The sequence below is a fragment of the Thalia democratica genome, chromosome 1, assembly GCF_965202585.1.
Source record: "Thalia democratica chromosome 1, ktThaDemo2.hap1.1, whole genome shotgun sequence".
Classification (NCBI taxonomy): Eukaryota; Metazoa; Chordata; class Thaliacea; order Salpida; family Salpidae; genus Thalia; species Thalia democratica.
In genome coordinates this window covers 56,590,433-56,612,467 of record NC_139165.1, presented here as the reverse complement: position 1 = coordinate 56,612,467, position 22,035 = coordinate 56,590,433, and the positions used below count along the sequence as shown (strand labels likewise).

Sequence of the window (22,035 nt, the reverse complement as noted above, 5' to 3'; positions counted from 1 at the left end):
TGAATTTGAATTTGAGTAGTACAAGAACCTAAATTTTGTTGAAAACTGTAACTTAAAAACTTTAAAAAAAAAAACTATCATAGTTAATTTCAACTTAGTGCAACTAAATCTGAATACATATAATTCTTAGTTAATTTAGGACATATTTATTTATTTTGATATAAATATGTTACTCACTTAACATTTTTACGCAATGGTAATAGTAAATGATTCAAACTAAATAAGAAACTATTTCACCGGAATTGATAGCAATAAAAATGCCTAAAACGACATTAAATAGAAAAAACGTTATCTTATAACTTTTAAACTAAATATATACTGAGCTAAAAGTAAGAATTTTAATTCAGTTCTTTAAATAATAAACGGTCATTTATACTACACACTTAGCGGCTATAAGTCTAATAAATTAACTAACGTGCTTTTTTTGAATGATCTATAGTCATGTGACTTTCAACATCATTAGTTCTAAAATAAGAACTGTACATTTTTTTGTAGATGATAGTATCAACAGTATAATAATCTATTTTGTATGGATTATCGACGGACCAATAGAACTTACCACACCTGCAATTTATACTAAATTATATAAAAAAAATTGCATAAGCTAATTGTTATTTACCAAATAAATACGAAATAGTAAAATACATTACTTGAATGTGAAAATCTGCATAGTGTTGTAATTAGTGTGAACATTTATATTACTCACTCATTATAAACTAAATTAAAAACATTTTTCAAAAACTACAGCTTAAAACGGTGATAGAAAATATCTCAAAAACTAAAGTTTTAGATTAGTTTGATAATGTTTTATTTAAGTTTAAAAAATTCTTGCTAATTAGCTTCAAAATTATGTAACGAAATAAGCATTTTCGAATTATAACTTTTTTTAATACTTTGCTGTCAATAAAAAAAAATTATCAGAAATGCTTTAAATAATTAACTTTATACCACACATAAAATTGAAAATAAATAATAAAAAGTCATTAGAACCGTAAGTTAAAAACAACAGGATTTTAAAAATTATCTAGAAAAGGCAATAGTTTTTTTTTTTAATCTTTAAATAAATTTAAACATGATTTTTTTAAGATTATTAACAAAGTCCTGAAGTTTAAATAGCATAAGAAACTAAGAAAAAATTTTGATATCGGAATAAAACTTTCAAATATAGATAATTTATTTCAAAGTATAGATAAATGTTAAACAGTCAATGGTACATAGAATGATAGAAAAGTATTTTCTTTCAATGTATTGAAGAGCGTTGTATTGAATGTTGAAAAAAAAAGTAATTAAGTTAGGAACAATATATTGCAGAGATTTTGATCAGTCCAAACCAGGGTTTCCCAGAGTAGGCAAAATCTTTTCTTTTGAGGCAATAACTAGACAATATTTATATAAAATTCTTAAATCATTCCAGGACACAGTCAACTTTTTACTTATGATTTTTCTTCTGCATCGATAGTTAGAAAAAATCGAACGATGGTTTGAAAAATCTACAAATTTATTGCATACTAGTTTAGTTCAAAATGTTATAGACAAAACTACGTCTTTATAGAACTTATGATAAACTAATCTTAAAACTAACGCTTTGAACTAAACTAGTATGCAATAAATTAATAAATTTTTCAAACCATCGTTTGATTTTTCTAACTATTGAGGCAGTAACTAGTATTAAGGCAAAAAAGTACAAATAAAATTAGCTAGTTACAGGGCTGCCAACGGTTTCTTGAACTTTTTTTCAGGTTTTCTAAATTCCTTTTAGGTTTTTTAAAGTACAAGTTTTTTGGTTCATTTTTAGTATAACATTTAATTTAAGGTAAAAATTACTTATATAACAACACTTAAAACATACTATACAGCTATTTTAAAAGTAATTTCTAATAAAAAAAAAACTTTTCCATGTAAGAATTCTCTAAAGCTCAAAGTTTTTTTTTTTCAAAATTTCACAAACTCTAGGTTTTTTTAACTAAATTTTAAAATTGCACGTTTTCCAATGTTTTTCTACGGCTCCAAGTTTTTCTTTAATTCTGTATTTAAGGGGCAATATCTAATAAAGATGGGCGATTATTTTCATAAATCTCTGACAAGTGGTTGTCTACGAAATTGAGTTTGGGAAACCCTGGTCAAAATAATATTTAGTACTATTACTTTTTAGGGTTATATATAAAAAGTACAAAATACTAGCATATAATCATTTGGAATGATTTGACCGCTTTTGTGAGAGAGCTTGCACAACTTTCCAAACTTGCGTACAGACAATGTTCCAATTTGAAGAAATGTATGACCATATAAACTTTTATCATACCATTTAGATGCACTGGACTCCCGTAGCGGATTTTCAATTATCAATGGTTTGTGAGTTATGAAGTCTTCAGGTCTAAGCGACTGTGTAAATTAAGCTTTAAAAAATAAACGAAAATGAATACTAGTAGCTTTGAAAAAAGTTTATTAGTTTTGATAAAATTCAAAATACTGTTATTTCAAAGTCTAAATTTTAATACAAAACACTTTTTTTTTTAATTTCCCCAATTTATTTACAATTACTTTATTTTTTAATCAAAACTACTTTTTTTACATTTAAAATCCATAAAGTTTATGGTTGCCACCAAAACACAAAAAAAAAGCTTACTTTTTAAACTTTTTGCAAACTCTTCTATGAATACTTTAAATCTAATTTATTGTTCATACAATTTCTAAAAAATACTAGTAAATTTTTTAGAATATTTATTGTTTTGTTTGCATTAAAACTTATGAATATAGTTTTTGAGACTATTATTCTTTAATTAAAATATTGTATACAACATGAATTTTAACCTAAGTAAAACTGCTTGTTTGTATTTTACATGTAAAAAGCAACCATGTTGTAGAAAAAATGGGCTAAGACTACAAAACAGTTACTTCTGTTTCAAGTAGTTCTTTAGAAAAGCTTTTGATTATGTTAACAAGTCATTTATTCTAAATAAAATTTACCTTTATTTATTCCATTATAAAATGTACAAAGTTCTATATTAGAAAAAATATAATTTTTTAATAAATAAAGATAACTCTGAGTAGAATATGTTCAAACGCAATAAAAAAAATAATATTGAAATCTTAATGCACAACTAATCTTTAAAGCTAGTCTACAAGCAAAAGTTATAACTTGAATTTCTAAACCCTAGCAAAAAAAATTGTTAAGTATATTTAGAATACAGTAACAATAAAGTTCAATGAACTTTTAAAAACAAGTTTTATAAGTCAGTAGCAACTATAAAGGTATAACCATCTTACATATTCAGTTTCGTGTTGTAAAGCACAAAGTTTGCAGTAACAAAAATTGCTGTTCTTAAATACAAATCCGATCTTCTTAGCACAAGCTAAATGATATGCAAACTTCCCACAGCCATGATGATGACATCCAACCGTTGGACCTAAAAACGTAACATAAACAAAACTTCCAAATTAACTAAGTTTAATAAATAATCCTTCAAGAAATTTTATTATATAAAAATACCGAGAGCAGGTAATTTCTAACTTTAAATCATTTAAAACCAAATAGTTTTAAACTAGAACATTTTAAACACTTGATTATATTAAACTTGATCATTCAATCAACTTTAAATCAGATCAATTCAAATTCTATCATCTTTAAATGGATGAGTAAAATTAATATTTTGTTTTTGAATATTAAAAAAATCAAAAACTAACTCTCATTCGTTTAAATAGCTGACATTTTAAATATTTTGCTTGTAACTTATTCTACATTAATTTCATTTGACTAAACATAATTACGTTAGAGTTTTGGCCGAAATTTATTTAAAACAAATTAATTTGAAATTAGAGTCGTTACGTTATATGTATTGTTTAAGTTTAGGGCGTATGCACAAAAGAATGTTCATTCTACTTATTACTATTACAATAATTACAAAATTAACTCTATCTTATAAATTACAAACCTAAGCAATCGACTAATTTTTTTAAAGAAATACTGCTCTAGAACAAATTATATCTACTAGTGGTAAATTTCAGAAAATTAAATAAAGTTACCAGTAAAATTTCTATTGACACTTAAATTATAACATTTAAAATTAGTATAAGTAAATACTGATTATAAAAACGCAATAGTAAAATAATATTTTTAAACATTCAATAAAAACAAATACCTCTTATTCCACAGTAATCACAGTATAAAAGTTTGCCTCGTGAAAGTGAAGGCTTAAGATTACGAATGATAAAACCATCAACTTTAGATTCAAACGACCAAATTGCACAATTGACATGCACCCAAATGTCCTTATTCGTGTACAACAATCTGCCCTCGTCCTGGTTACATTTATTAACTATTTATTCAAAAAGATGGAATATAGTGAATAAAAAAAAACAAAGTTTATTATTTAAACATTTAGACAATATCCTAACACAACAAAAAAAGAAATTAAATGAAACATTTTAAACTATTTTATAGAAAACACGTGTAATGTAACTAAGATTTTGAATCAAGACTAGATTTAAAAAATGTAAGACGAGAAAATACCAATTATTTGTTATATTTATATTAACATTATACTTTTAAAAAGCTAAAATATAACACAATAAGTTTTGCAAATAAATACCGCTAGCGCTTTTCTTCTCAACTGATATAAAATATTACCTCATCTTTATAATGAAGAACTTTAATTTTTGTCACTTATTAACACTTTATAACTTTATAATTAACACTTTATAACTTATTCAATTTTTGAACTTTAGGGATCTCTTTTTTCTAAGATTTTGACTATAACTATTTAGAAAAATAAAACCAAATTCTTCTTACTTGAATAAAAAAGTTTTATAATTACTAAGCTTCATTTTTAAACTTGAAATATTTTACTTAGGAATTTAACTAATTAGTTGATTAACTATTTAACTTTTTATTGAAATTTGTTCACTAGCTTTCTCAAGGCCTGTTGTAAAGAGCATTTTAAAAACAAACTGATGCGTTTTTAGATTGAAAAGTCTTATTGGTATTGACTCCTGAAATATAGTCTTATTTTTATGGAAAAGGAAAAAGCGATTGTCGTTAGCTTTTAAAAAATATCACAACAAACCCAAGTTAATTATTAAATCGCGTTTGAAAATATACAAAAAAATCATTGTTTTATAAATATTCTTACAAAATACAACTACTATCTAAACGTTCTAAAAACTTTATTATAACTTTGTTTCAAAACTCATTGCTAGGATTCATAACCTTAACTAAAACTTTCTTATTTTGGCAATGATTTTATACATAACTTTTTTGTAGTCATAAGTTTAGAAATTTTTTATAAGTCAAAAAAAAGTATAATTAAGTAGTTAATTTTCAATACAATAGATATTCAGCAAATTAAAATTAAATTTCATATGTAAAAAACTATAACAAATGTAAAAAAATACGAAACTGTTATAAATAATTATTACTAGAAGACTATAGGTGTTTAAATTGAGACTTATAGTTTTTATATAACAACTATTTTTGTGAACATTAAAAACTTATTCGTTACACTATAAGTTAATAACATTAATTAAGATAAAAAGTCATTGATTATTGAATAAATTACACTATTATACATCTTAAAATGTTATTTCTAAACTAAATTTAAGTTTAAAACAAAAAACTACTTACTTTAGGGTGTTGATCTCCTTTCTTTTGACAAAGAAAACAAACTCTCCATTCGTCTCCAAAACTCTCTACATCTGCCCATTTTATAGCTTCTTCATTTGTAACTTTTTTGTTTATCTTTACTGCATAGTCATGAAAACAGCCAACAGGAGGTGGCGTTATAACTTCATTAAACATATTTCTGAAAAATGTTAGTCAGTTATCAATTAGAAATAAGTGTAGAATAAAGCATTTATATAATCATATAAATATTATTTTTAACTTTTCTGCAACAATAAGTTTATACTTCTAAGATTTACTTTATATTCAATGCAAAACAAATCATATATGTACAACTCGAAAACTTTATAATGATATAAGAACTTAATAAAAACTAAATAGTAAATAAAACTAAATAGGAAGCATTAATGAATATTTTATTATTATAAACTACACTAAAACGTTTAAGTAAATATTTCGTTTTTAGTAAATAAGCTTACATTTTTTTCTTAACAGAGATCATTTTTTCTAAATCGAACCAAATAATATGTTCTTGAAGTATTTTTAAAAACATTTTACGGTATTTTACAAAAAAATGCTCTTCTTTGATATCACTGTAAGCAGTTTGGAGCTGCGTATAAAAATTTTTGATTAATTGAGATGTTGTGTTGCAGGAGTTATAGTAGAGATCACAAAAACGTCTCAATTTTAAAGCCCTCTCGTACTCAACTTTGCTTTTGATGGATAACTGTTAACAACTAAAGTAATAAAATTGAACTTTTAAATACCACAGTAAGATGTATTACTAGTTGCTAAACTAAAGCTCATAAAATTGTTCTAAAAATGTTGTTTTAAAACATAGTTTAATTATATTGTTTATTACTAACTAACTAATAACTATAATACTAATAATATTTAAGGTTTATTTATACAAAAAAAACTTTTTTTAAGATATAAGTGTCTAACTATTTAGTCACACCTTAACAATTTTCAATTTTAATACTTTTAAAATTACTTAATTTTAGCTTTTTAATAGTATCAAGATTTAAATTTTAAATAAGTTTTAATTTGATATATTAAAGTGTAAGCTACATAATATAATACTTTTTAAAGAACTTTCAATATCTTGTAAACATAACAATGTTACTAACAAAACCACGAGGATATAAGTCTTTTTCAAACGACTCCCAGAAGAGTTTTACTGCTTTCGACCTAATAGCTCTCATTTTTTCTTTCAAGTCTGCTTTCCATAAACAGTTACTTTTTTGATAGAGATCGCGCAAGAGCGTTTTTGATTTCTTATGTACTATAAAAGATCTGCAAAGAGTTATTCTAAAATTTAATCTAAAAATACTAAAAACAAATACTGGTTGGTTTTAATTAATTATAATAAAGCTAGAATATTTAGTTTTGATAACCAGCTTATTCGTAAAAAAAAACTTTTTTTCTTTGTTAACGAGAAGAAGACAAAAAAAAAGGTTTTTTGAATATATAAGTTATACTATTCATTAACATACTAACTAGTTGCATACTACATCAGCAGCTATATGTGATGTTTATAACTACTTTTGTTAGAAGATATTAAATACTAGTATTGTTGGATTTCCAAAAACTGATTTACAAGATACAGTGCTCCATACAGGGTTGCTAAAGACTTTTGAAAGTAAAAAATTTTTGTTCATGTTTAGTATAAATCTCATTTTAAGGTAAAAACTGTTATAAATAGTATAAGAATATAAAAATATACTGTAATGCTAGCTTAAATGTGTTTTAGAATAAACAGGGTTACCAAATTTTCTTTGTAAAGTTCTTCCAGGTTTTTGAAAAACAAGTTTTAGGTCAACTTTTAGTTTAAAATTAAACTTAAGTTTAAAAAAAACTATTTTGATTAGCATAACAACATTAAAAAGATACTGTACAACTACTTTATCTATGCTTTAAAATAAAAAAATTTAACATTGATACAATTTTTTTTAACTTAACTTTGGATTTTTTGTATTTAATTGAAACTCCGTTACTTAAAATGTACAATTAGTTTAAAATGGACCTAAAACATTTGCTAAATATAAAAGTTTTTTTCAGGTTTTTAGTAGTTTTAATCAAAATTCCAGATTTTCCAAGACTACAGGTTTTTTGGGAATCCTGTTCATAGCTATTCAAGTTTAATTGCATTTATTTTTAGCTTATCTGAAAACATCTTTAAAGAAAAAGAGTATGCATTCTGTAAAGTTAAGAACTTTAACAAAAACTTTTATATATTTCTGTTTACGAATAGGCGTTTATCCATTAGTTTAATAATACAATATTTAATGTTACAATTTACAATTACTATCTTCAAAAGTTTGAATAAAATTGTTATAAGCAGAGAAAATATAATTAAAGGTTAAAAATTTTTTTTAAGTATAATGCTTTACACTTTTTTACAAAAAGTTATTAGAATTTTATTTTTTTCGGGCTGCCTACTATTAGTAGCTTACAGCTTGTATTGTGTTAATTTATTGTGATAATTTATCATACAACTACATTTTAAAAACTTAAACGATAAAATATTAAGTAAAGCAGTGTTACCCGCAATGTAACATTTTAGACTTATGTTTACGCTCAAAAATATAACAAAACAAAACTCGGTAAACAAACAAGTAAAATTATTTTTATACATAAAAATAATAATACGTTTAAAAATTTACAAGGTGTTTTCAACTTATAATAAAACTATGCTTTAATATAGATAAGCACAAATACAAACAACTAACTCATGTTTATCTTTATTTTCCATATATCTTTGGTCGCACTTTATACACATAGCTTTTATATCATGATGACTTATAAAAGCTTTTTCTTCCTCTGTAAAAATATTGAGATTTTTACTATCGATTTCTATAGATATATTTGTAGTGTCTTTTTATATAACAAAATATATATTAAATTATTTTATTTCATAAAAATTTATGTAAAAATCATATATAATATGATTTATTTGAAATAAATTGACTATACATACTTTATTTTTAAATATATTGATTTAAGAATTTTAATACAGAATATAAAAATTTATATAACTGTATATTTAGCTCTAATTTTTGTTGAGCATTATTAACTAAAACTATATATTAAAAACTACATATAAAATAAGGTGGTTATTCAAACTTGAACACCTTCTACAGAGCCCACTTGAAGGGCTTCTAAATAGTTTATTATAAGAATACGATTTTAAATTACTAGTACATATGTTTCATAAAGCTAAACGCTTTAATCATCAGCTAGTTAAATTTAAAATAACGAGCACTTAACTAAATAGAGATGCAAAAGTTATACAAAAAACAAAAATATTATTAAACAACCGAGTCATACTGTTTTCAGTTTTTTATTTGTATAACTTTTGCATCTCTGTTTAGTAAAGTGCTTGTTATTTTAAATTTAACTAGCTGATGATTAAAGCATTTAGCTTCATGAAACATATGTACTAGTATTCTAAAATCGTATTTTTCTAATAAACTAAAAACTACATATACATATATAAATATACTTAACGTTTAAAAATATTTAGTTTATAGAATAATAGTTAAGACTTTAAGTGTTTAGACAAACTTATTTTGAAAAATCTCAAAAACTTCAAGTCAATAAGCTTTGTAAACGACTATTAAACTTTAACATCAACTTGTACTTAACTAATCAAAATAGGGATACATATACTCCAAAAAACAAATTGTGAATTATGAAAAACAAATAAAAAATTACCATCAAGATTTTCACATTCAACATGAGTCCAACTATCGTGACAAGACGTACACTTTATAAATAGTTCTTTATTTTCGTGGTGACTTTGCCTAAAAATAAATACATATCAGAAGTTATTTAAATTATAAAATTATCAAATACTAAAACATACGTTTCGCAAATAGGGCAAGATTTTTCCTTGTTGCAAGAAAACCTACAGAAACTACAGAGTCCTGCAAAACTTCCTTTAAATTCAATCCCTTGTTCCGAAACTCCACAAGTTTGGCAACATTTACAGTCTTTGCAAAACCACTTAAATACTCTATCAGCTCGACCACTGAAAAAGTAAAACCATGTTGAAAATAATCACATACATTCTATTATTAAAGGTTAGTGTAAATGAATGTTGCATTACAAACAGCATATAAGTCAACTAAAGTTAAGTTGTTAAATAGCGTTGAAGAAGTAAGTATATTATGATTAAATAAAAGAAAATAGAACAGACTTTTCGTAGAGTTTCCACCCTTGTGAACATTTTTTATGGAAAACTCTTGTGCAAGACTGACACTTTAAACTGTGTTTTTCAATTTTTTTGTTACACGCTGGGCATTTTGGTATACATCTGATAAATTTGTTACTTAAGTTAATTTTAACATAATGTTTTTTAATTAAACAGGAAAACTTGTATTAAGGAAGTAGCAAAGCAAAAGACAAATAATTTTATTATAAATTGGTATTTAAAACAAACTAAGTATAGAAATATATGTTTCAACGTAATCAAATGATTTTAAATAAAAGTGAAAAATTTTAAGTACTTAAAAAAGTACAAACGCAATAACAATTTAAGTATTTAAAATTTAAATAGACAACACAATTAAGGCAATAAGGAGGTAGAACTTGTTTTTTAACAGTTGTTTTGTAATTCTTTAGTTTAGCTAGCAAACACTTATAATCTATTAACGAAATTCAAAATAACATTTGAGATGTAAGCAATCAAAGTCAGTGAGTTATAACACTTATTAAACGTTGCACGACAATTTTACAATGCTGACGTTACTAATCAACACCAGCAAACGGTAGCTTCATCGTAAAACATGATAAACCGTTTGTCAATTGACAACTGCAGGCTTTTTCGGTTGCAACTAACTGACGAGTTTCAAAAAAAAAACACAACCCGGGTCTCAGTCAAGGTAAATTAAACTACTAAGTTAAACCTAATGAGTAAGGTAAATTCAGTATAAGCCTTAAGAGCTAAACGCGCTAGCGTTTAGCACAAAAAAAAGGGACTTCCCCCAATTAAAGGTAGTTCCTACCACAGGCCCTTGAGGACTACAGAGCGATTCTCATTTACTATATTTTCCATAAAACTTTCTTCTTAATTTAATGCTGTACACAACATTTTCGGATGTTTAAAAACCACTTTATATTACTTCTACCGTAGTAAGAAATGCCTTAAATCAAAAACAATTGCACCTTTGAATAACTACATTTTAATTTTTAATGAAAGAAGCAAGCCGAAGTAGTAGTTGAAGTAGAAAAATATTAAAATAGCTTTATATAAAATTTATAAATTATTGTTTGTAATATTGTAAGTTTAAACTTTTGTTTGTATAACCTTTTTAACTACGTCTTAATCAACTGACTTTATTTATTAACAATAGCATACTAATTTTTAAATTTAACTTGTGTAAAAGTCTAACGCACAGCTAAAATGTTTAAGTTAAAAAATATATATAAATAGTGAAAAATATAGTTATTTTAAGTTGCAGATATACCCCGAATACTTTTTATTATAATAAACAGTTAAGAAAAAAATAAAAAATACAATAAGAAATATAACGTGTATACAATACAGGGTTGCCACTTTAATTTTGCAATTTTCTTCAGGTTTTCTGATTTTATTCCAGGTTTTCAGTATTTCTTCCATATTTTGTAAGCAAATCGTTTTAGATCATTTTTAGCACGTAGCTTGGTACGTTTCTGCAGAGACATATACTTTCCATACGAAAAAAATTTGCTTTTATTTTAAAAAAGCCTTACTTCCTTAGCTTTCAGTATTCATTTATACATAGTTTTGCATTTTTAAATAATAATTTTGACATATATACTTTTTAGCACGAACAAATTAAACACATCTAGATTGTAAACGGGTCAAATATGCACGAAGAGACACTTTTGCGCGAAGGGTCATTTTTGCACAAAAGTAAAAATAAATAAAATTCAAAAAGATAAATTAATAACAAAAAAAGTTACCGACCGATGGTTAGGGGTAACAGTGGTAGTAAAAAAAAAGAGTAAAACTTGAAAAAAATATATATACAACAAATTATAATAAACATAGGAAAAATAGAACCTACCGAGGGTAAGGGGTAATAGTGATAGTAAAAAAAAATTAAATTAAAAAAAATTCAACTCGTGCAAAAATGTCTCTTTGTGCATATTAGACTCCTACCCCTAAATTGTATACATTGGCTTATATTAATTTTCATTTGTCTAAGAGCTATGCATTGCAAAATTGATTCTAATATAACATGTAGCTTTTTCTTCAAAATCAAAATCATACAATTTTAGGTTACAAAAATTTTCATAAATTAATGTCATTTCTAATGGTTACATTGAATGTTCGATTTTGAAAATTTCTACAAAAACTTCGAAAGTTTTACAGTTGACACTTTAAACTTATTACAGTTATATAACTTTTTGTGGGTTAAATTGTTATTTTTGTAAAACTTATTCTCAATGAAAGTTTTATAGGTTTACACTAGTGACAACACATAATCATAGGGGGTGTGGAGCAACATAAATTGTCTTATATACAGCTACCACTCATACTTTAACATTCATTCATTTTTGAAGTATAACATAGCTGCATACTTTCATACAAAATTCAATAACATTAAGGCAGTTTAAATTGCTCTCTTCCTGCTAGGACGTTATCACGTGTCATTTCAGATGTTTTAATTTTTTGCAAATTCGTATCTTTTTTGAGCGAGTTACGTCCCTAGTAGAAAGTAAATTTTTACTTAAAAAAAGTGTAGTTTGATAGATCTAAAATACTTAATCGTTACTGTAATACTATTTCATCTTTGTTTTTTTTTATTGCAACCTGTACTAACATTTGCATTCAATTTCTTTAAACTGTTTCTTATATGAGTGTTCCAAAGCCTTTATTATATTGATATATAACATAAATAGCCATACACAGGGCTCCCACTAAAAACTCAAAAAAAAATTATAGGTAAATCTATAAAGTATAGCAAAGTTATAGGGAAATTATCAAAAAACGCAATGAATTTTAAACGTTACGAACATATTTTTAAGATAAATAAAGTAAAACATGTCACTAACCGTTTATAAACACAGTCTTAATCAGAAATTTACGAAAGTTTGAGGGTTTTTGAGCTTTAATTTTAGTTCAATACGCAAACTTTAGCTAAATTAGGTTAAATTTAAAAAATATCCGCTAGGTGGCGCCATAGAGTCGCATTGTTGTTCTGAGATTACAAAGATTTTAAATTATTTAAAAATAAGTACTTTTTTAATTAATTATGTTACTTTTAATTTTTTTGAATTAAAATTATTAATTTTTTATTATTGATAATTCTATCTTTACTTGTTTGTGTTTTTTCACCACACGGTGTCGCTGCTTTAACTTTTAAACTTTAATCACCTTGCAAAAAAACGTAATTTGTAGGGATTTTCACATACTTTTAAATTTTTTATAGGAACTTTTAGGGATTTCTCAGAATATTTCAAATTTATAGGGATTTATAGGGAAGTGGGATCCCTACATACAATAAAGTCAAAAAAAAATTTTATTTTTAATTATTTATTTTTCTATTAATAACTATCAAGCTATCTAACTAAATAATATTTTATAATTTGGAACAACTAATATAAAGTTAAATAAAAAGGATAACAAAAACCAAAAGCAAGAACTAAAATAAATTTTTAATGGTTTTAACGTAGTCTAAATCGTAAATATTAACCATAATAAAAAAACATTAAACCAACTAAATGATACGTGTAGATACTTTAAATAAATTAGGCACAACAAATGCAAGGTTTAGTTAAGTTATAGAGAACATAAAAAGATACCACAAAATAATAATATTAGAGAACTGTTCAAAATATAGGTTTAATCGTTTGCTAACAAGAGATCCTAGTGAAATAACTTCACTAAAATATAAATAAAAACAAATTGTACAGTAATCTTCCTTTAGTGTACCAACATATCACACATATCCAACATATCACACAGAAACATATGTTGGTACAATAAAGGAAGATTACTGTACAATTTGTTTTTATTCATATTAGAGAACTATACTTTAGAATGTATTAATATGGAATTCAATGGTCAAATAAATAAACTATCTAACAGACTGATGAAATGTTTAAACTAAAATGAGAATTACCTACTTGGAATTCAAATCAAAAAATAACTTTAAAAAAAAAATTTAATATGAACTTTACCATAACAAAACTATAATTTTGAAATACTAATTCTAAAACTACATAATCACCTAGAACTGTCTGCTTGAAGAAGGTTTAACTCGAATCTTTTTTCACTAATTCTGAGGAGTATATAATATATTATTATAACTATATATTGGGCATAAAGACATAATTGCATTACACGTTTTAGTTTTTCTCTTGCTCTTAATTGTTTCTTAATCTAAACTCTACTTAAGTTGCATCAAAAATAGTTTCTTGTTGACTGACTCTTCATATTTGACATTTAAAATAATCAAAAAAAATGTAAAAATAGTTTCATTTTTTCAGTAATAATTTAACTAATAATTTAGCGATTAATAGTTAAAAACCTGTGATACACTTTTTTTAAGTCTAAAAATGCTAAATATTACTATTATCATATTAAAGTTGCAAAAAATATTTCTATTTTAAATACAGGTTTTTCTATTAATTTTTGGACAAAATCCCAGGTTTTTCCAGGTTTGTTTTTCAAATTTCTTAAAATCCAGGTTTTTCTAGTTTTTGTTTTGCCTAAATTATCAAATTCCAGGTTTTAACAGGTTTTGTGGTAACCCTGAATAGTACAATATAATAATAAATGTAGATATAATTTAATAGTAAAACTATTATGTATTAAGAAAATTTTATAAATAAGTATACAATTCCAAATGTTGAATAACTAATTAAGTTTTTGGTATTTTTTTTTAACTCAAGAGTCTAATAATATAGAAGTCTTAACATAGTTAAATTGAGTAAAAAAATCATACAGTATAAAAAATACTTAAACCTAATAATTAAATTATAAAATTAAAAATCTTTAAATTTTCTTAAAACATACAACATTAAAAATTTAATTAACTATTCAAAGAAGATAATTGAAGTTATACCTATGACAAGTCCATGTTTTGTTCTTAATTGATTCTACGAGTGGTTGACTCATAACTTGACCATCAAACAGGCAAAAGCAATGGTACATCTCGCAGCATACGGAACAATAGATTTTAGTGGCTAAACCATCATGTTGTCTATATTGATGGCTTTGACCTGCTGATCCACAAACAAAGCACAAAGGTTGGTTGCTGGGTTGCTGCTGAGTAAGAACAACCTTGCCGTACTTTTTGTAGTATTCAAAATCGCTATTGCATTTGTTTTGCTAAATAAAAGTACAAACTTAATGTTCAAGTAATAGTTTATGTATTTCGAAGTTATTAACTATGCAAAAAAAAGATATATCTTGAGTTTATTTAGATTACTCTAAATTTGTACTTTATTGCACTATTAAAAAAGAAAAGGGGTGGGCAACCTTTTAGTCTGCCAGCTATATTTACCACAGAAAGGTTTTGAGGCACTCTTTAAAAATAATCTTATTATTGACCGTGTAGTTTAAAAACTATTTTAAAGTTTAAAAAGTTCTTTATAAAAACCTTAAGAAAAAATCATTTAACCTAAACTACTTAGTACTTAAAAATAAGTAAGTAACATAATTTAAAATATTTGTAACGAAAAAGCCAAAGTTAAATTGTTTTGTACAATCTGATTTCATTTTCTTTTAAATAGAGGACTAACAAGATATTTCTACTTATCGGGCTGTAACTTTCCAACCACGTTTTTTGGAGTGTGTTAATCAATAACAAAAGTTAGATCATAAATAAAAATAATTAATAAGTATTTATTGATTCTTTTTCTAAAATTAAAATTAATTTTGATTATTCTAGAAATAATTCATACCTCAACAAAATTTTCATACAAATTGTGAGGGTTCTCAGCCATAAAATAAGCTACTCCTGTTAGAGAACTACTTATGTCATTTTCTTTATTAATTTCTACACTTTTATTTGAAAAACAGGATGACCTAATGAAATTGTTTATTTTTCCTTTTCGCTCTTTTAAACGAGAGCTTTTTCTTTGATTTTCCAAAACTGTAGAGCTATCATTAGTATCAATCCTGTTCAAAATATTTTTAAAGTATACTTTGTAGTAAAACATAAAATAAGATTTTATAATTTGATAATAATGTTTATAACATAGCTAACGTTTTTCTTTTCCTTATTTTGAGTGGTGCTTCAATATCGTCTGAAAAATACTTTTGTTATAAACTAAATGTATTAACTAGCTACATATACAGTTGTTTTTTAGCTAGTTTAAACTAATTTAGCAGTATATTTAATGTATTAAATAATATCCATATTACTAATACTAATAATTATCCATACTTATATTCAAAAGTCAGCTAGAGTATTTAAAACTACATATATCTATGAGAAAAACTTTTTTTTAAGTACAAGACAAAATTTACTTTCATTTTTATCTTTATTTTCAAGTTTCCGCTTTCTTTTTTCAATAAATAATTCTTCATTTTCAGATTTCGTACTTGTGGGCTCTTTAGACAATCTTTAAAATTCAATAAGTATAGCAGACAGTAGTTTCTTACACTTTTAAGATTTAATAAAAAATTATAAATATAGATTTTGTTAAATGTTAACTAATTTAACTACATATGCTGCATTTAGAAACTAAACTAAATTTTTAAATTAGTAGGTATACTAACAGTGTTAAATAATTTAAATAGTATCTGTTAATGCAAATAGTTTTAAAGAAAAAGACATAAAAAAACCTGAAAAGTCTCATTCTAATAGATGGCTTTTCTTCAGAGTTACATTCTACAGTTGTTATAGCTACTTTGAATTGATCACTGCTACATATTTTAAGTAGTTTTTAACTTAATAGAATGCATCAAAAGTAATCAATTAGAATAAAGGATATTAAACTACCTAAATGTGTGTTTTACAAAAACCACAACAACAAGTTAAAAATCACAATTAATTTAAATATGAGATAAACTTTAAAGGCAGTAAAATTGGTATTAATTTAAACTAAAAACAAATTGTTTTACAAAATATATATTGAACAAAATTTTTATTAATAAATGAATATTTTCTATTTCTCAAAAGTTGTAAATATTTTTTTTTATTATAGCCTATAAGTAAAACCTTAAAGCTTAATTAGAAAATATAGTTAAGTAATAACTTTGTACCAGCTTATATAAGTCAACAAAAAAAAAATCCTGCCTTTCTCCCAACAAATACTACTAAAAACTGTGTTAAATTTATGCAAAACAGTATTATAAATAAATATCTTTATTTGGTAATTAATACCCATCATAACTTTTAGATAATACCATGATTTTTTTAGAAAGTTAATATACTTTTTTTGAATTAGTTAACCAATAAATAATGGGTAGCTGTCAAATTTGCACGAGCGTACAAATATGCACAAGGGGACAAAATTGCACAAGTGCACAAAATTGCATAGAGATACTTTTGCTCTAAGATACTTTTGCTCAGGGGGATAAAATTGCACAAAGATCAAATTGCACAAAGATATTATTACACAAAGGGTCACTTTTGCACAAAGACACTTTTGCACAAGCAGACAATTTTGCAAGGAGACATTTTTGCACGTGTTTTTTTTTACTATTACTGTTACCCCTAACCCGTACCCTCGGTCAGTAAGTTTTTTTTTTCCTGTATTTTTAAATCTCTTGCAAAAATGTAACTTAGGTAAAATTGACCCTTAGTGCAAAATTGTCTTGGTGCAATTTAGACCCATTCCCATAAATAATATAGTTTAAATATAATAGTATATAAAAAAACATTCTTATTTTTTTGATAACAGTTTTGAGTTGTGTTTAATTACCTTATTTAGATGACTAGCAAAAACAGTTTTAATGTAATAAACTCTATAACAAACAAACTTACTTATTTTTTTCAGTAACTTCAATTTCACCGTCTGTTTAGAAACCATATTAGAGAAAGGTTTTTACTTAGAAAATAATAATTTAATATATAAAAACTTTTTATTTTAACAAACTTCTAACAAAGATTAGACTTTTTATATAACAAAGAACTAGTTTGGTCTAGTCTACTAACTAATAAAGTACTAATATAGTTCATATGCTTTTGCTAGAATAATCTTAATAAATACAGACTTAATTTGGCTTAAGGTTAAGATGTTGTGCCTTTACATAGATCTCTTTACATATACTTTTTAGTACAATTATAAATCATCATTTTGTAATTATTTGTTTTAACTTCTACAATACTTACTTACCTGAACTTAAATAATTCTCATAAAATGTTCTTTTGTTTTGGTTAAGATCATCTACTCTGTTTTGCATTATTTACAAAAAAAATTACAAGCTCTGAAAGCATACTTTTTAAATTGTTTAAAACTTGTTAACAATCATAAAAATTTTTGATAAGACCCAAAGATTAAAAAATCTAAATTTCATGCTTTGCTCAACGTTGCCACTCTTTAATTCAATAAAAATATCCTGAGTCATCATATCAGTTTTTTTTTACAAATTTATATAAAGGAGTTTTTTAACTTTTTCAGGATAAATAAAAATTTACTTCAGCAAAATTTGTTATTGTATACTTCAACTTAATCTACTTATATTCTACAAAATATTGAAATTAAATCAATTGAATCTCATTTAAAATCTAAAAAAAAAACTTTGTTGAGATCATTAAAAAAACCTCAAACTATCCTGAGTCAGCCTAAGTTTAAAAATAAAATTCAACTTATCCTGAGCTGTCCTGAGATTTTCAAAAACTTAAAAATATCCTGAGTGTCCTGAGTATCTTAAAAGTGTGGCAACCCTGTTCGCTACAATACTTAGCTGCTACATTTGATATACATAGCTTTGTTTGATAATATAAAAGAACTAGTTTTACTATATAGAAGATCTCTATACTGTTTTTACTTAATATAAACTGAAATCATGATAAACATTACTTTCAAATTAAAAACAAAACCTTTAATGTTATTTCTAAGAATCTACTATTTTCTACAAGCTAGCTGAAGGCTGAAATATTTTAAATAAGCATTTAAAAATCAGTAAAAATCATATTCTGGATATAGAATAACTAAATATTGAAAATAGACCAACTAAATTTCATTCTGGATCAAGAAAAATATATGTTCTGAAATTTTTGAAAATTCTCAAAAGTATCCTAAGATTTTTACAATAAATCAAAACTGCCCTGAGTCATTCTGATTTTAAAATACCCTTAGTTATCCCGAGTTACTCTGATATTTACTATATTTTAAAAATATCTTGAGTTTCCATGAGTACAGTGAATGAGTGGCAACCCTGTATACCTCAAAAATTACTCATAAATTTTATTTGTTACTGTGCACACTCACCTTACCCATACATTAACATTTGAAATTTATTTATACAGGGCAGGGTTGCCACTCATTTTTTCAAATTTTTTCCAGGTTTTCCAAATTTCTTCCAGGTTTTTAAAAGTACACATTTTTGGGTCTATTTTTAGTTTTAAGTTAATTTCTATCTAACAAACTGTGTTAAATAGTAAAGAAAAATTGAAAAGATACAGTTAAGTTATTTTAAATGTGTTTAATTGTAATGTTGTCTTAATTATATGATAGATTTTTTGTGTCAAATCAAAATTTTACAACTGAACATGTTAAAATAGTTAAAAATTCCAGGTTTTTCCAGGTTTTTTGATCAAATTTCCAGATTTTTCCAGGCTTTTTTTCAAAATTTCTCAAATTCTAGGTTTTTCCAGGTTTATAGGTAAAGTGGCAACCCTGTTTACAACAATTTTTTTTAATGAATTACGAATTAAGCAAAAAATAATACATAGTTACAAAATATTTATATTTTTAAGTACAGTCATATCTCGCAAATCTACTCACATAGTGTCTACAGCAAAAGTGTGTGAGTATACATAATGTAACTATATTAACTAATTTTTTATAATGCATTTGATTAAATACAGTTTTGGGACTTTCCACTTTTAGTGTTTATAATAATATTTTTGTTCAAGTTGTATATACATGTGAAAAAAATTTTATAATTGTTTTTGTGTATACAACTTTAATTTTTTACTTTGTTCCTTACCCACCTAAGAATAAACTCGTCTTCATGGTATTTGAGAAAGATATTTAGACATTTCTCTATTACCATCTAAGACAAGTTTAATCTTAGGTGGGCAAGATACAAATTTGCTAAAAATAAGAGATTTATCAAGTTATAATAAAACTTTATGCTATAAATATTGGGAAAAATTAAACATTGTACCTTGTTTGATCTAAAGGGGGACTAAGACACCTAAAATTTAGAGAGTAAAGCGCAAATTTCAATATAGCTTTATAGAAGGCACAAACTTAAAATGCAAAAATATCAATTTTATTAAAAGTCTATCAACTCCTATATTTCTTTAAATATTTACTTTGAATTTTCTTAAAATGTTCTATTCATTATCGTTGCCAAAAAACCTGGCATCCTACAAAACCCTGGAAGTACCTAAAAGTTAAAACAATATTAAGGTTTTTCAAGATTTTAATTGTAATTTTTAATAATTCTGAAATGCGTAACTAAACGAGAGTGCATAGATTTGGGAGAGGTGAATGTAGCTCATACAAAATGCTTGTTCAGTCAACAAGGTAAAATAATTTTGCTACTGCTTTGTAAAAATTTCTTCAGGGTTCTCTGATTTCTTTTTAGGCTTGTACAAGCACATGCACAGTGGGCTGAAAACGGGGATCAAGCGGCCATTGACATAAAACTGTCAAAAGAAGCACTATAATACAATTTTAAGTTAGGCTTAGTGTTACAATAAAAATAATGTTTGTTTTTATTTAAAAAATAATTTTAATTTTAATTTTTAATGAAACTTTAAAGAAAGAAACTTAGAAAAAAAGAAAATTATAATTGGCTTCCTCAAGAGAGTCACATTTACTTCCATTTTAGTTTAAACATGAATGAACTTTCATTATCAAGCCAGGTGAAACTATACTCTAAATACAGTTTATTTTTAATTTAAGGCTGATCTTTGTATATCAAAGTTTGTATTATTAACAATGTTACAATTGTTCTAGTTTATCAAAAGAAAAAAATCATAAACATTTTGAACAATAAAAACATTTATTTGTTGCAAAACAGTGCAAAAAACAAAATAATTTAGCCTGTGATTAAAAAAATGCACTTTAAATTTACTAGAAAATATAAGTCAAACAGTAAGTTCTTAAAACTTCTTTGAAATTAAGTTTCTCAAATAAATAAAACACTCTATTCAGTAGTACAAAGCATATGTAACAACGTTTCCCATTCTGAACTACATGATGAAATTTTTTCATTTAGCTGCAAACAACTTTGCGCAGTATGTCCGACTTCTTTACAATAAGTGCAATTTAGTCTGTCTTCCCAAACTTTTTTGCTAATGGCCCCCTTTAAAGAGTTTAAAAAAATAATGGCCCCCTTCTACATATAGATCACTCATAAACTACGATAAAATACACATATGACCTTTTTTTTTTTTTTTTTTTGCTCTTCATCTGATACTCAAAATACCTAGTGTAAGTTTCTAAACTACCATAAAATACACATCAGACCTTTTTTTTTTTGCTCTTCATCTGCAACTCAAGAATATCTAGTGTAAGTTTTGAGTTATGGCCTCATGGCCCCCCAGTGGCTCCTTTACTGCTCATGGCCCCCCTCTTCCCCCTTTGCTGCTCATGGCCCCCTGAGTATCTGTCATGGCCCCCTAGGGGGCCACTTGGCCCACTTTGGGAAACCCTGGTCTAAAGTGTTGTTAACATTGTAGTCACTCTTGTCCCATAATCGATTTAAATTTAAATTTTCTGTTAAATTTTCATACTGAGAAGTTTTCCTTGAAAAGTTCATTCTGTACTGTCTTAGAAACTTGTTGTTAGCTTCCAATCCACTTTTGGTGTAATTTAGCAAACCACTACCCTTGTTTTGCTCAATTAGTTCAGCACTATGTGCAAGAACAGTATGCGCAGTTGGTGTAAAGCAAATCCATTTAACCGACATGACCAGCATCATTGTTTTTTGAAATAAAACTGAGTATTTCTCTACATTAATCTTTCTGTTAGAATTTATAGGCCATAAAATAACGTAAACATACAAAATAATTTTGTTAATGTTTTCTTTTAAACTAGCATCAGAAATATGCTTCGTCAGCAGAGTCTTATTATTGGTGTTTAGCAAAGTTTTGACTACGTTACCTGTTGTAGAAGTTCCACCATGGCCTGTGGGATACGGTTTTTCAAGAAAACCTTTAATTTGCTAAAATAGTAAAAAAAAAACTATTTCAATGACTAAAACATATACTAAGCTACCATGTTTTGACCAATACTAACTGTTCTCATCATTCTTGGAGCTTAAATGATCTGTAAACAAAAGTTAGTGAATC

The 22,035-nt window shown here is 25.4% G+C and overlaps 2 protein-coding genes across 3 annotated transcripts in view; both read right to left on the bottom strand.

The window, feature by feature from the left end:
- The window catches only part of LOC145845425 (histone-lysine N-methyltransferase 2C-like), a 37,290-nt gene extending 36,725 nt beyond the window's left edge, over window positions 1-565 (bottom strand). For both annotated transcript variants that reach the window (XM_082952702.1, XM_082952705.1), the window contains exon 1: window positions 416-565. In XM_082952702.1, the coding sequence (XP_082808828.1) occupies window positions 416-485 (70 nt within the window). In that variant the 5' untranslated portion in view covers window positions 486-565. The remainder of the gene's footprint in view (window positions 1-415) is intronic.
- LOC145837798 (histone-lysine N-methyltransferase 2B-like) lies at window positions 556-18,000 on the bottom strand. Its single transcript, XM_082945252.1, has 18 exons — window positions 17,900-18,000; window positions 17,548-17,578; window positions 16,404-16,484; window positions 16,086-16,180; window positions 15,823-15,862; window positions 15,518-15,734; window positions 14,677-14,942; window positions 9,819-9,935; window positions 9,486-9,650; window positions 9,335-9,423; window positions 8,350-8,440; window positions 6,748-6,913; window positions 6,097-6,344; window positions 5,621-5,798; window positions 4,140-4,299; window positions 3,268-3,407; window positions 2,179-2,382; window positions 556-564 (listed from the first exon to the last, which is right to left on the bottom strand). Exons 1-18 carry the CDS (start codon window positions 17,964-17,966, stop codon window positions 556-558), a joined length of 2,364 nt encoding a protein of 787 aa, XP_082801378.1. The 5' UTR covers window positions 17,967-18,000.
- Window positions 18,001-22,035: the final 4,035 nt, after the last annotated feature.

Coding starts and splice junctions, on each gene's coding strand:
- LOC145837798 (XM_082945252.1), bottom strand. CDS start 17,966: ATGCAAAACAGAGTAGATGATCTTAACCAAAACAAAAGAACATTTTAT. Junction 16,485..17,547: donor GAAGTTACTGAAAAAAATAA/GTAAGTTTGTTT, acceptor TAAAATATGTAG/CAGTGATCAATTCAAAGTAG. Junction 9,936..14,676: donor AAAACATGGACTTGTCATAG/GTATAACTTCAA, acceptor CAAATTTATCAG/ATGTATACCAAAATGCCCAG.